Below are 13,946 nucleotides of genomic sequence, written 5' to 3' on the forward strand. Positions count from 1 at the left end.
AACAATTACAGGGGAATCTCCCTCTTAAGCATTGTAGGCAAAGTCTTTGCTCGAGTGATACTTCCCAGGCTACAAAAACTCGCTGATCGGGTCTATCCAGAACCACAATGCGGCTTTCGCTCAGGGAGATCCACGATTGACATGATTTTCTCCATCCGCCAACTCCAGGAAAAGTGCAGAGAACAAAGGATGCCTTTGTACATTGCGTTTATTGACCTGACAAAGGCCTTCGTTCAAGTTAGCAAAGATGGCCTCTTTAAAATTTTACCACCCAAGCTACTAAATGTAATCATATCTTTCCACCAAAATATGATGGGTACAGTGCAATTCAACGGTGCCAGCTCTGAAAGTTTCAGTATAAACAGCGGAGTTAAACAAGGATGTGTCCTGGCCCTAACCCTCTTTGGAATACTATTTTCACTGCTAATCCACAACGCGTTTGACAAATCCACTGAAGGCATCTATCTCCATTCCAGATTTGATGGCAAACTCCTAAATATTTCCAGACTGAGGGCCAAAACTAAAATCAGAGCCACCCTCGTAAGAGATATGCTATTCGCGGATGACGCAGCGGTAGTGGCACACACGCAAGAGGAGCTTCAGTCACTAATGTCCCGCTTCTCTCAGGCCTGTAAAGAATATGACTATTAGCACGAAGAAAACAAATGTTATGGGACCACCTGCTACAGCACCACCCTCCATCCTCATAGACGATAACAAGCTGGACGTCGTAAACGAATTCTGCTATCTGGGATCCACAATTACAGATGACCTGTCTCTAGAAGAGGAGATGAAAAAACGCACAGGGAAGGCTGCCTCTACATTCGCTAGACTCAGACCAAGAGTTTGGGAAAACCATAAGCTAACTACGGTGACCAAAATGGAAGTCTACAAGGCATGCGTAATGAGTACACTGCTGTATGGCAGTGAATCATGGACCACATACGCAAAGCAAGAGAGAAAACTGAACTCATTCCATTTGAGATGTCTCCGTAGGATCTTGAATGTCACATGGAAAGAAAAAGTGTGCAATACTGAGATCCTTGCGCGATCAGGTATTCCCAGCATCTTTACAGCCCTCAGACAACGCCGTTTGCGCTGGCTTGGACATGTTCGACGGATGGAGGACAAGCGCATTCCAAAAGTCATCCTCTATGGTCAACTCGCGACTGGCACAAGAAAACCTGGTTGCCCCCACCTCCGTTACATAGACGTGAACTCACATCAGTGAACATCAATACTGAGAATTGGGAAGACATAGCTCTAGACCGCAACAGGTGGAGAGAGACAGTGACCAAGAAAGCTATGGACAGTGAAAGTACATGGGTCTCAGCTCAGGAAGAAAAACGTACAATCCGAAAAACAGCCAGCTCCTCTACCACCGAAGCAAAAGCCACCTTAACCTGCGCTATCTGTGGACGGGACTGTCTCTCCAAAATAGGGCTCCACAGCCACATGAGGAAGTTTGCTCTGAGATGAACCATAGTCGTTCTACGACTGAAGGAGGCCAATGACAGCGACTTGTTTTGAAACAAACATCTATAATACTTCATCGGTTGATAAAATTACACTGTATGGATACGTAATACCAAAAGTATTAACCTCAATGATCGCTTGAAGCTCAGCATACACATTTTCAGTGCAATTGATTTTTTGTTCTCTTCTTGAATAGTGAGCTCAGCATATTAATCTATCTATCGCTCAACTTAATTTGTATCTTTTTTTAAAGCTGACATTGTTTAATGAAAGTATCCTATCAAAATCTTATCATATAATTGATGATAGCCTGCATAATAATGTATCTATGACTGCCAGATTCTTGTCTAATTTTATATATTACAGACGTTACTTCAAAAAATAAGATAATTAAGACCTTCGCGTTTCATGTGACAATCTAGTCATGCATGTTAATCAATGACTTAAACTTTGCTAAGTCGTTGGCTAAACTCTTCCCACAGTCACCATAGAAACGCACAAACACACTCCACAAAAGTGAGTTGAATATTTCCAAAGAAATGTTTGGATAAAGCTAAACAAATGTTTCAAGCTCAGGTTATATTTGTTGTTCATTCTGAGACTAGGTGGCGGCCTTCACTTCTGATGACGTGAATTATGTACAGGTTAAAGGTTGATTCAGACGATCTATCTCAAGACAGTTTCTCTCTGGAGCTCTCATAATACTGGTTCTGTTGCTGGAGAGCTGCTTCGTACAGCCCGGCCACTCTGGTGTAGTAGGCCATCTTGGCCACATTGGCGTTGATCTCACTCTGGAGATACTGCTTGTATAGTGGGTCGTCCGCGCTGTGCAGTCGTCTGATGACACGCTCGTAGTCCATGCTGTTACTGTCCGCAGTCACTCTCCGTGACAGACAGAGTGATTTGATATAGGCTTTGTAAGAAATGCAATAGTTTGTGCCTCTGATTAAGAAATATAAATTTACCTTTATGAAATTCACAAATGAATGGGTATATAACCTCTTGGTCATCACGTAAGTCAGATCTTAAAACTAATCTGCCAGAGTTGAGTTCGATAGTTGCAGAGAGTTCACCTTTCTTAGTGCTTTGACTGTTTTGGAACCAAGGACTGAAAAAAGAATGATATTTCATAATGTATGCAGTTCAACAGTCATCAACGTAGGCCTACTAACAGTTTACTCGTTTACAAAACCATCATAAATACGTAAAACATGGAGACTTCAAAAGTCTTATTTCATTTCAACGCCACGGACACTTTTACAACGACATAATTTGCAGACAACACTATTACATTAAGAACAAGAAGTAAGGTAATAACCATTCAATAAAAACAACAAGTACATAAATAACAAATTTTCTAGATCGTTGTCCATCCATCCAATTTTTTTTTCTGTTTACCCCGATGAAAAATACTCAAGCTAAACAAGAAGACTTGTAAAACAGCCACATTTGTTTGAATGACATCAAAGTTTTCATCGCGTTAGCAATTTGTAAAGTTAACATGAACAAAAAAATACTTGAAAAAAAAAACGCCTTATAAACTATAGAGCGATTAGTTTGCTCTTCATTGAAAGTTTTTTAACTCTCCCCCCCCCCCCCACCTAAATCCCCCAGCCTGAGAAAAAAATCTTGACTAATGTATCATGTTCTAACTAGAGGCCTCTAGACTTAGAAGACGGTGAGAGATCTTGGGTCTTAATATCAGTAAAGCTTGGGATTTTGAATTTTGAGATTTTTGTACGCCCTTAAGTCCACCCTAAACTAACGACTACGTACTACATTAGTTGGGGAAAGTAATTTTTGTTTCGCTGTCGCTGTGCTAGCCTCGTAACACCCTCGTTAAACATCGACCATAGCAACAGATGACGCTTACATCATTTGACCTAGAGATCACAAGGTCTTACTACTTTTTCTTTCTAATTGACTGTAATCCTATCGTATCCATCAATTTACCATATAGGTCTAGAACTTACGTTATTTTCGTATCAATTCGTGTATTGTCCCTCTCAGTCCAGATCCAGTTTGATCCAGTATTTTCCTCTCTGGTCAGCCCCACCCACCACCTCTTGTAATTTATTTCATCGTTCGAGATCAAATATTGTTGTACATCATCCTGGAGAGAAGAGAAAATAGTCAGTGGGATACCTACTGTAGTACTGAGATATCGTTTATATCCAAACTAAGGCCATTAGGCCGCGGGTAATATCCGCATAGTATATAGTACATGGGCGTAGCCAGGGGGGGGGGGTTCTTGGGGTTCAACCCCCCCCCCCCCCTCCGAAATGAAATCCCCCCCCCCAGCAGGGAATTAAGTGACTGATTTTTGCTTTCATTTTGTTTATTTTAGGTGAGATTTTAATACTAAATCATCAATTACCACAGCACAGCCGAGGGAGTTTTGAGTTAAAAACCCTGTACCAGGGGATTTTGAGTTTAAACGTTTAAACCCCCCCCCCCACCAGGGGGTTTTGAGATTTAAAAAAAAAAACCTACCAGGGGGTTTTGAGATTCAAATCCCTCTACCAGGGGGGTTTTGAGTTTAAAACCCCCTACCAGGGGCTTTGAGTTTAAAACCCCCTACAGGGGGTTTTGAGTTTTAAACCGCCTACCAGAGGTTTCTGCAGTTAAATCCCCCTCTTCTATAAAACAAAACAAAAAAAAATGCAAACAGCAATCCCCAAATTCCAACAGCACAGTTAAGGAATATTTTGATTTCAAAATTTACGATAAACCCCTCTTCAATATAAAAAAGCAAATTACACATTCAAAATTTTATGAGCGTAGCCAAAGGGGTTTTGAGTTTAAACCCCCCCCCCCCCTCCAGTTGGGGTTTGAAGCTAAAAAGTATCTCTTCAATAAAAAAAAAAAAACAAATTACACACTATAAAATCTATGAGCGTAGTCAAAGGGGTTTTGAGTTTAAATCCCCACCTCCAGATGGCTTTTTCTTTAAAGTTAAAAACCCCTCCAGATGGTTTTGTGTTTAAAATTCCCATACAGAGCGTTTAGAGTTGAAAACCTCTCTCTTCAATATTATTTTAAAGCAAACTACAGTCACCGAATTCTATGATCGTAGCTAAATGGGGTTTTGAATTTAAAAAAAAACTCCAGAGATTTTTTAGTTTAAAACCCCTCAACAGATGATTTGACGAAAAAACTTTCCTTTTCGATATAAAATCTAAAGCGAAATACAGGCATGTAATTCCAAAAGCGTAGTCAAGAAAGGTTACAAATTTCTACCAGTGGCTTGGGCTCCATTAATAAAGTGTGAATAGTCTTCTCCCGAAATTGAAAAACATTAAATGTGGCTCAACAAAGATGGCTAAGACAGATTTTAGGAGTCAGTCATAGAGATCGGGTCTAAATCAAAGAAATCATATGCCGAACTGGGAGTCGAATCCTTAGTAAGGTTGTGACAGCGCGTCGTATGAGGTTTTGCGGGACATGTTCTCCGACAAAATGAATTACGCAAAATAAGAGTTGCGGAAACAGCTTTCCGGAAAATGCGCCGAACGGTGCGAGAGGGTCTAAGTCAGTAAGAATAGCACATTAGCTTTTTGAATAGCAAGATAATGCACTGTAGATACCTCAGAATATGCATTTTGTTGGCTTTTAATACCAGAAATAGTGCTCGGCGGCGGGGCCTCGCCGCGCTGGGGAAGCGCTGTGAGCTCCCCCAGACCCCCTGGCTAGCAAGGGCGGGGAGTCTACAATAAACAATAAACGTCTTCCGAAAGGGTCAGAATGTAATAAAGATTAATTATGTACACACACACACATATATTTTTTCCGCGGAGGGGGGGGGGGGGGAATCCCCCCCCCAAAACCCCTCCCGAAAAAAATCCTGGCTACGCCCATGGTATAGTATATATATATATATATATATATATATATATATATATATATATATATATATATATATATATATATATATATATATATATATCAGTGGCGTAGCTAGCCATGTGCAGTAGTGCGGGCGCACGGGGCATTAAGTGGTGAGGAGCATCAAACTAAGGATAGATTTTCTCAGTAAAAACAACACATTCTAGTATGTATTTTGTTTCAGGTATTTTGAAAAAATTCACTGCTTCTCGCAAACTTTAATTAGCACTTTGTGCAATGACAATAATGTCAATAATTTTTAATTCAAATTATCTTTTTTACGTTTTTTCTATTCATTACTAATTAGTTGATGGTATTACTTTCATGTACACAATATCATGGGCGTTGCTCAAAGTCTGAAAAATCTGGGTGACGGGCCTAGTGCTAGATCAGTAGGTAGGGATCGAAAGGCCTAAAAATGTAAAAATCCTAAACTTGTTACATGAAAAGAATCTTGGATAGTATTCCTTTTCTCTCAAAACAGAATCTGGCACTCAAAAGAGAATAAGTTCAAAAAGAAATCGCAAAGATAATAAATCTAGGTCATTTCTAAAAGTTTGTGAAATTGCTATCAAAGTACAATCTACTCCTGAGAGTACATGTTCTCCAAAACAAACTAGGTGCAGACCGAATACGTATATGTCCCTACATATGCAAAACGAATTTATTGTAATTTGATTATGAATCAAATGTTTCTCGATTTTTTAGACAGTACACCTGGCATCTTACAACTGGATTCATTTTCTCAAATGAATACTGAAGGGGTATAAACACATAAGAAAGAGCTACGGATGGAAATGTATTCTGTCTTGGATGGGATAGTTCCAGAAATAATCACCCGATAGGAGGAATATCATGATGTATAAGGTAAATGTGAATTTTTTCGTCATCTAAACTATTGAATCCCCAGGTCGAAATGAATCTCGTAGCGATACTGCCAAACATTCATTCCCTGTCACTTCATCCCCGGTCATTTCATCCCCGGTCATTTCATCCCCGGTCATTTTATCCCCGGTCATTTCATCCCCTGGTCATTTCATCCCCGGTCAGTTTATCCCCGGTCATTTCATCCCCTGGTCATTTCATCCCCGGTCAGTTTATCCCCGGTCATTTCATCCCCTGGTCATTTCATCCCCTTTTAATTTCATCATCTGATCATTTTATCTAACAAATAGTAATTGTAAGAATCATGACATGAGCAATATTTAATATATTCATTTTTTATTTAAATTTTAAAAAGTGTAACACATTAGATAAGAATAAAATTGAAATTAAATGCCATTAAAAACTAAAATTTAACATGTATAAATAAAGAGGTAATGCAAAAAAAGTGTTTTTGTGTTCATCTACATCAATAAGAGAGGCTATTATAGGCTATAGTCTAGATGATTCATTTCAAAATATAGTTGTTGTTTTTTTTGTGTGTGTTTTTTTTTTTTTGCATATTTCAGACAATAGCGGTAATCTATGCGAGCAAATTTTTTTTTAGACTTTAGTTGATCAAGAAATAATTGCAATCAACGATGAGAAATTTGCGACTCTAATTAGGCAATTGATGGAAAAGAATATTTCTTTAAAAAAATGTTGATCGTTTTGCGAGCAAGAGAGCGTGTATGATTTATTTCTAGTATATTTCTATTAAATTATTTTTTTGTTTGTTGCACATTAGTAATACTATAACAATGAATACACAATAGTTCGAAGAAAAAAAAACTGTCTTTTCGCTGTTTCATTTATTTTATTTTATTTGGGGGGGGGGGGGCATCACGAAGGGCTCTCGCACTGGGCCTTATATAACCTAGCTACGCCCCTGATATATATATAATTGAACGTAAGGTATACGTATGTAGGTAGGTATAAATGTATTTTTTATGTATTTATATATTCATGTATGTATGTATGTATCATGTACCTATGCATGTATGTATGTATGTATGTATGTATGTATGTATGTATGTATGTATGTATGTATGTATGTCCCACATAGATATCTTGGTCAATAGGCGCCAGCTTGCTTTGGCTGACATAGAAGAGAGCACCTAGCAGATTTATTATACAGGCTGCATGATACATCTTTGAGATCAAAAGGAAATCTTCAGCTGATTACAGACGTAGACCGCGGAAAGAGAACCCAAAGCAGCCAGCGGCAGACAACTGTGCTGGGTGTGGCAAACTATGTAGATCAGAGCTAGGACTGCGTATCCACATACAATACTGAACTAGTTATTAGTCTTTGGACTCGTACTATTATCTTAATTTTATAGAGAAATGGATTAGGTTTACAGACTGGTATTGGGTAGTAAAACAGTCAATAGTTCCCACTTACCTTCTCAGTTTGACTTAATAGAACAGAAAGTTCAGCATTGTCTGATTGACATTTCTCTACAGCATCAGTCCATGTTGTTTCTTCTTCCACAAATTTATAACATCCTCTGTGGAGTTTGGTCCAACCTTCTTGACAAGTGACATTGATATCATTCTCTGTGGAAACAAGTTTTTTTTTTTTACATTTCTAAAAATGTATTTTTGTTAAAGCCATCTTCATACCTAAGTATTTTAAAATCATTTCTTTTTCGATTTTTTTAAAGATTGGCAAATATATAAAAGTACGGATAAATTGAACTAAATATCAGTTTGTCACATCAAACCTGCCCATAGAAGGCGAGTCCAACTTTAACAAAACATACTAAACTAACTATATTTTATTTTTCATACAAATTATTTTTTACACTGTTCTATTCCCGAATGACGGAAGTGTCTAAAACACTCGTAGATTTCTTCTTAATGAGCTTCCAGCTAGTCGTCCATGGCAACAAGATGGCTACCAGAAATGATTATACAAATTGCATTCCTGTTTCCCTACCGCGTGTTTGATCGTATGCCTGCCAAAGGGAGAGCAAATCTTCATATTCACGAGAAAAAAATGTTTTAATCATTATTATTTTTTTTTTTTGCATACGGTGACAGATCTGTCTCCATCAAAGTGTTGCTTACACAACAATGTGCAACTTAAGCCAACTACCGAAAGATTCAGAGAAGTTTAGTTTCAACTAAATTGACATATTTCTATCAAACAAAATGTATACAATTAATATCTTCTTTACTTTGACTCATGGATGGAACCCATGTGAAGCAATACAACACATTTTCTTGTGAAATGATCGGACGAAAAGTTGTATGGCTCAGGGTAGTTTTTTTTTAGAACCTAAATAAAGGGAGCTAAGAAAAAAGGGAAATAATTTTAAAAGAGAAGAGCTTCGTTGTAACATCGCTTTTTTTCTCTCTCCCTTTTACATATCATCATTCTTTTTTAATTGACTCCAATATTTCTAGAACTCTGCTCTGTTCAAAACAGCTAAATTTAACAAAAAAAAAAAAAAAGTCTAACTGAAAACAGTACCGTGATTGCGTAATCTAACTTATATAAAAGTGCGACACTCAAGCATGAAATAGGCCGTCTAGCCGTAAAGCAGACACACAACACACGCACATGCACAAGCACTTTTATACACAAAAACATACAGACAAGACCGGTCCGAACAATTGCGGGGCCCTTATAGCCGCCCTATGGGCGGGGCCTAGTCTGGGTGGGAATAAGGACAATAAGTGAAAATGAAGATTTTGTATTAGAAAAAAAAATCGACTTTGCATTTTATTCATTCTTTACTAAGTACAAAATTGCGATCAAATTAATTTTACGAACCTTGCAACCAATGGCATATTTCACGCCAGACCGAGACCAATCCGAGGCCCTCACTGAACCGCTCAATCAATAGTAGCGACGGGCGGTGTGTACAAAGGGCAGGGACGTAATCAACGCGAGCTTATGACTCGCGCTCACTGGGAATTCCTCGTTCATGGGGAACAGTTACAAGCCCCAATCCCTAGCACGAAGGAGATTAAACGGGTTTCCCAACCCTTTCGGGCCAGGGAGGCATCCACGCTGATTCCTTCAGTGTAGCGCGCGTGTGGCCCCGGTCATCTAAGGGCATCACAGACCTGTTATTGCTCAATTTCGTGTGGCTAAACGCCACTCGTCCCTCTAAGAAGTTGCGCCGGCGCATCGAGGAACCGGCGAATTATTTAATAGGCTAGAGTCTCTTTCGTTATCGGAATTAACCAGACAAATCGCTCCACCAACTAATAATAATAATAATAATAATAATAATCTTTATTATCCGTAAGGAAATTTGTGTTACAATTTGTGCATTACACCAAACAAAAAACATTATAACTATAAGAAACCAAAGTGTACATTCACACCAGACTCACTCATAATTTACATGTGACAAAGTTTATACCAGATTGTTCTTATTTAATGATTTGATTGCCAGGGGAACAAAAGAGTGTTTGTGTCTGTTTGTCTTTGCTATCGGTGTCTTGTATCTCTTTTGTGATGGTAAAATCACAAAATCCTGACACAAAGGGTGATTCTTTATTTCGAGGATCTTGTTAGCTTTTTTATAGATGTTTGTCTCAAACAACTGCCCAAATGGGGTTTGTTTTTTGCCAATGATTTTGCCAGCAGCATTTAGGATTCTATTAAGTTTATTTTTATTTTTAATGCTCAGATTGCCATACCAGGCAGTGATATTGAAACTTAAGATATTGCAGATGTGAGCGTGATAAAACATAGCCAAGGCCTTTTCGCTAACATTAAACGAGGACAGTTTTCTTAGTAGTCGTAATCTTTGCTGCCCTTTTTTGCTGATATAATCAGTATTTGCAGTAAAATTTAATTTATTGTCTAGGATAGTACCAAGGTATTTAAAGGTTTGCACAATTTCAATAGTCTCTCCAGCTACAGAAACAATATCATTTTCCTTCTTGTCCCTACGAAAATCGATTATCATTTCTTTGTTTTTTTTTACATTTAATAATAAAAAATTATCTTTACAGTATTCTTCAATGTGTTCTAATTCTTTGAAATAATCATTTACGTCTGAGCTCTCTGAGAGCAGGGCAAGAAGAGCCGCATCATCAGCGAATTTTGTGAAGGAGCAACAAGAACTATCGGATTGAAAATCATTGGTGTACAAAATGAACCACAATGGCGATGTCACAGCCCCCTGGGGCGCCCCTGTGTTAATTATTCATTAGATATAACATTGTTTACCCTAACCCTCTGAGTTCTCTGGGTCAAAAATTCATTAGCCCATAGTATTATGTATGGACTAATCTGCAACGCTTTCATCTTTTCAATGAGTAAATGAAGTTGTATAGTGTTAAAAGCTGATGAGAAATCAATAAAGAGCGGCCATGCACCACCACCCACCGAATCAAGAAAGAGCTATCAATCTGTCAATTCTTACAGTGTCCGGACCGGGTGAGTTTTCCCGTGTTGAGTCAAATTAAGCCGCAGGCTCCACTCCTGGTGGTGCCCTTCGTCAATTCCTTTAAGTTTCAGCTTTGCAACCATACTTCCCCCGGAACCCAAAACCTTTGGTTTCCCGGAGGCCGCCCGCAGAGTCATCGAAGCAACTCCTGCGGATGGCCAGGTGGCATAGTTTATGGTCAGAACTACGACGGTATCTGATCGTCTTCGCGCCTCTGACTTTCGTTCTTGACTAATGAAAACATTCTTGACAAATGCTTTCGCAGTAGTTCGTCTTGCGGCGATCCAATAATTTCACCTCTAACGCCGCAATACGAATGCCCCCGTTTGTCCCTGTTAATCTTTACCTCCAGTTCCGAAAACCAACAAAATAGAACCGAGGTCCTATTCCATTATTCCATGCACCATTATTCAGGCAGCTCGGCCTGCTTTGAAACGACTATGGTTCATCTCAAACACTTTTTCATATGGCTGTGGAGCCCTATTTTGGAGAGACACTCCCGTCCACATATATGGCAGGTCAAAGTGGATTTCGCTTTGGTGGTAGAGGAGCTGGCCATATCCCGTGTGGCACTTTTTTACTTCACGAATCGAGGCCCATGTTTTCTTGCTGTCTATAGCGTTCTTGGTCACCATCTCTCTCCAACTAGTACGGTCTAAGGCTATGTCTTCCCAATGGTCAGTATCAATGTTTACAGATTTTAAATCCCTTTTTATCACATCAACTTAAAGGAGGTGGAGGCGACCAGTTTTTCTTGAGCCAGACCCAAGTTGCCCGTACAGAATGATTTTTGGGATGCGATTGTCCTCCATCCGGTGAACATGTCCTAGCCAGCGCAGGCGGCGTTGCCTGAGGACCGTAAAGATGCTGGAAGGCCCGTTCTCGCGAGGATCTCAGTATTACACACTCTTTCTATCCATGTTATTTTTAAGATCCTTCGAAGGCAACGCAATGGGAATGAATTTAGTTTTCTCTCTTGTTTTATGTAGGTGGTCCACGACTCACTGCCGTTCAGTCACTATTGTACTGCTTCTCTCTACGGCATATTAATGTGCCAGTGACTATAAAAGTAAATAAAGTATTGGCACTTTCGGTTTAGGTGAAAACTCGTCAATTTATTACATTTTATTACATGAAAGCTGACAATGCCTTTTTTTATCGCACGTAGAATTGGCGTTTTCCGTGATAAATGACACCCACAAATGACAATTTTGTCTTTATTTTCAGGAGATTTGTATGAGTTTTCAGGAGATTTTAATAAATGCAGGACATTTCCAGGATTTTGCAATTTAATAATTACACATAGAATTAGCGCGGGGCATATGAAAGCGCAAGGCCCACTGCGACCGCATAAGCTGCATTGGCCTAAGACCGGCCCTGCATACTCACTAATTTGTATCTCCCCCCCCCCCCAGTAAATGGTCACGTATCTATAAAGTAACTTTAAAACGTAAATCCTATTTGGGGTCCCAGCATTTTGCTTAACATTTAATATTTAAAATAAAAAAAATTCGAACACTCATTTGAGGACCCTTCTCAAGTGGGGACCCGGGGGCATTTTTGAATTCTCCCACTCCCCTTACCATAAATACGCCTCTGACATAAAACACTGAAACATGGAATGGGTTGCCTGAGCTAGCTAGGAAAACCAGTGACTTAGCAGAATTCAGGTCATTGGTTAATATGCATAACTAATTGCATGACGCTAGGACGTAATCATCTTCTTATTGAAGTAACGTCATTTTGAGCGACTTTTGAATTTTACAACCTTGACAGATGAGAGTCCTATTGAGCTGTGACATGTTTAGCTTAGAATGTCACTTTTACAACCTTGACAGATGAGAGTCCTATTGAGCTGTGACATGTTTAGCTTAAAATGTCACTTTTACAACCTTGACAGATGAGAGTCCTATTGAGCTGTGACATGTTTAGCTTAGAATGTCACTTTTACAACCTTGACAGATGAGAGTCCTATTGAGCTGTGACATGTTTAGCTTAAAATGTCACTTTTACAACCTTGACAGATGAGAGTCCTATTGAGCTGTGACATGTTTAGCTTAAAATGTCACTTTTACAACATTCACAGACCTTTCTTTTCAAACTGACGAGTCAGTGACGAGTAACTCCACTTATGCTGTAGATTTTTAAGAGCGGTTTGTCCCATACAAAAACAAAAGAAATAATTATGATTACGCCCTGCTAGCTCACAATGAACATGATCTCCAGATCGATGTCAACGAATTCGCATACGCTCCCGCCTCTTTTGTTTATCTATAAACTTCGGGAAAACAGAAATCATGTTCCAAAAGTCAAAAATTAAAAAATATTCAGCCCCAAAGATCCCCTCAAATGGACAGCCGTTAACGTTGTAGACCACTTCACATATCTAAGGAGCATAGTATCAAATGACGCATCGCTTTCAAGGGAAGTTGATAACTGTCTGGCAAAGGCAAGTTGTGCTTATGGGTGCCTCCAGTCGAGAGTTTGATGGAATATATATATATATATATACCTTTTGAAATAGAATGACTTTCTTAACCCCCCCCCTCCTTTTTTTTTTCTATGTGTAAATTATAAAAGCTATGAAGGACAAAAATACAACTAACATTGTTCTCTTCTGAAACAATGTGGTAGATAACCTCCCCTTTCTTTTCTACACTTTAGACACACCCACTCGTTGCTCGTTATTGTATGTGAGAATAACTGACAGAAAAATTTTAATTCAATGGTTTATAATGGCGTCTTATTGTTAAGTAACTCAGTCAGACTTTATGTTTAACTTTGTGTCTCGTGGATCGCAGGTTCGCATGTCAATATCTATATATATAATTCTCTTTTTCATTAAACAGGTCAAACAAGAAGTAAAGGAAAATTCACTCTCTTATTTCTGCGGATAGTCCCCCCACGAAAAAAAAAACAAGAGGGGGGGGGGGAGAACACGTTTTCACAGCTTGCTACGGATGGCTGCGCTGGACTGTCAAACCCTGCCCGCTCCCATCCCCCTTCGTCATGCGGGAGGTTTGGACTAAAAAGTAAACAATCTTCAATTCTGAAGGAACACCCGAACATGTAAAACATTTTACAAACATTTTACAAACATTTTACAAACACTAAATAGCAGGACCGGACTTTAGCATTGTGGGGCCCTATTCGAAACGGATTCGCGGGGCCAAGTTTGGGTAGGGAAGCGGATAATAAGTAAAATTGAAGTGTTTGTAATAGAAAATAAATTCGTCTTTGCATTTTATT

General features: G+C 39.0%; 1 protein-coding gene across 8 annotated transcripts in view; it reads right to left on the reverse strand.

Moving 5' to 3' along the window:
- The window catches only part of LOC106067126 (latrophilin Cirl-like), a 54,656-nt gene that overhangs the window by 23,079 nt on the left and 17,631 nt on the right, over positions 1-13,946 (reverse strand). For all 8 annotated transcript variants that reach the window (XR_008777815.1, XR_008777814.1, XR_008777811.1 and 5 more), the window contains 3 exons: positions 7,688-7,842; positions 3,450-3,589; positions 2,442-2,584 (listed from right to left, as the gene is read on the reverse strand). Coding sequence is in view for 1 of the 8 variants with exons in the window: in XM_056028351.1 (XP_055884326.1) it covers positions 2,442-2,584; positions 3,450-3,589; positions 7,688-7,842 (438 nt within the window). In the remaining 7 variants the exon portion in view is untranslated. The remainder of the gene's footprint in view (positions 1-2,441; positions 2,585-3,449; positions 3,590-7,687; positions 7,843-13,946) is intronic.

Source organism: Biomphalaria glabrata, chromosome 5, assembly GCF_947242115.1.
Source record: "Biomphalaria glabrata chromosome 5, xgBioGlab47.1, whole genome shotgun sequence".
NCBI lineage: Eukaryota > Metazoa > Mollusca > Gastropoda > Planorbidae > Biomphalaria > Biomphalaria glabrata.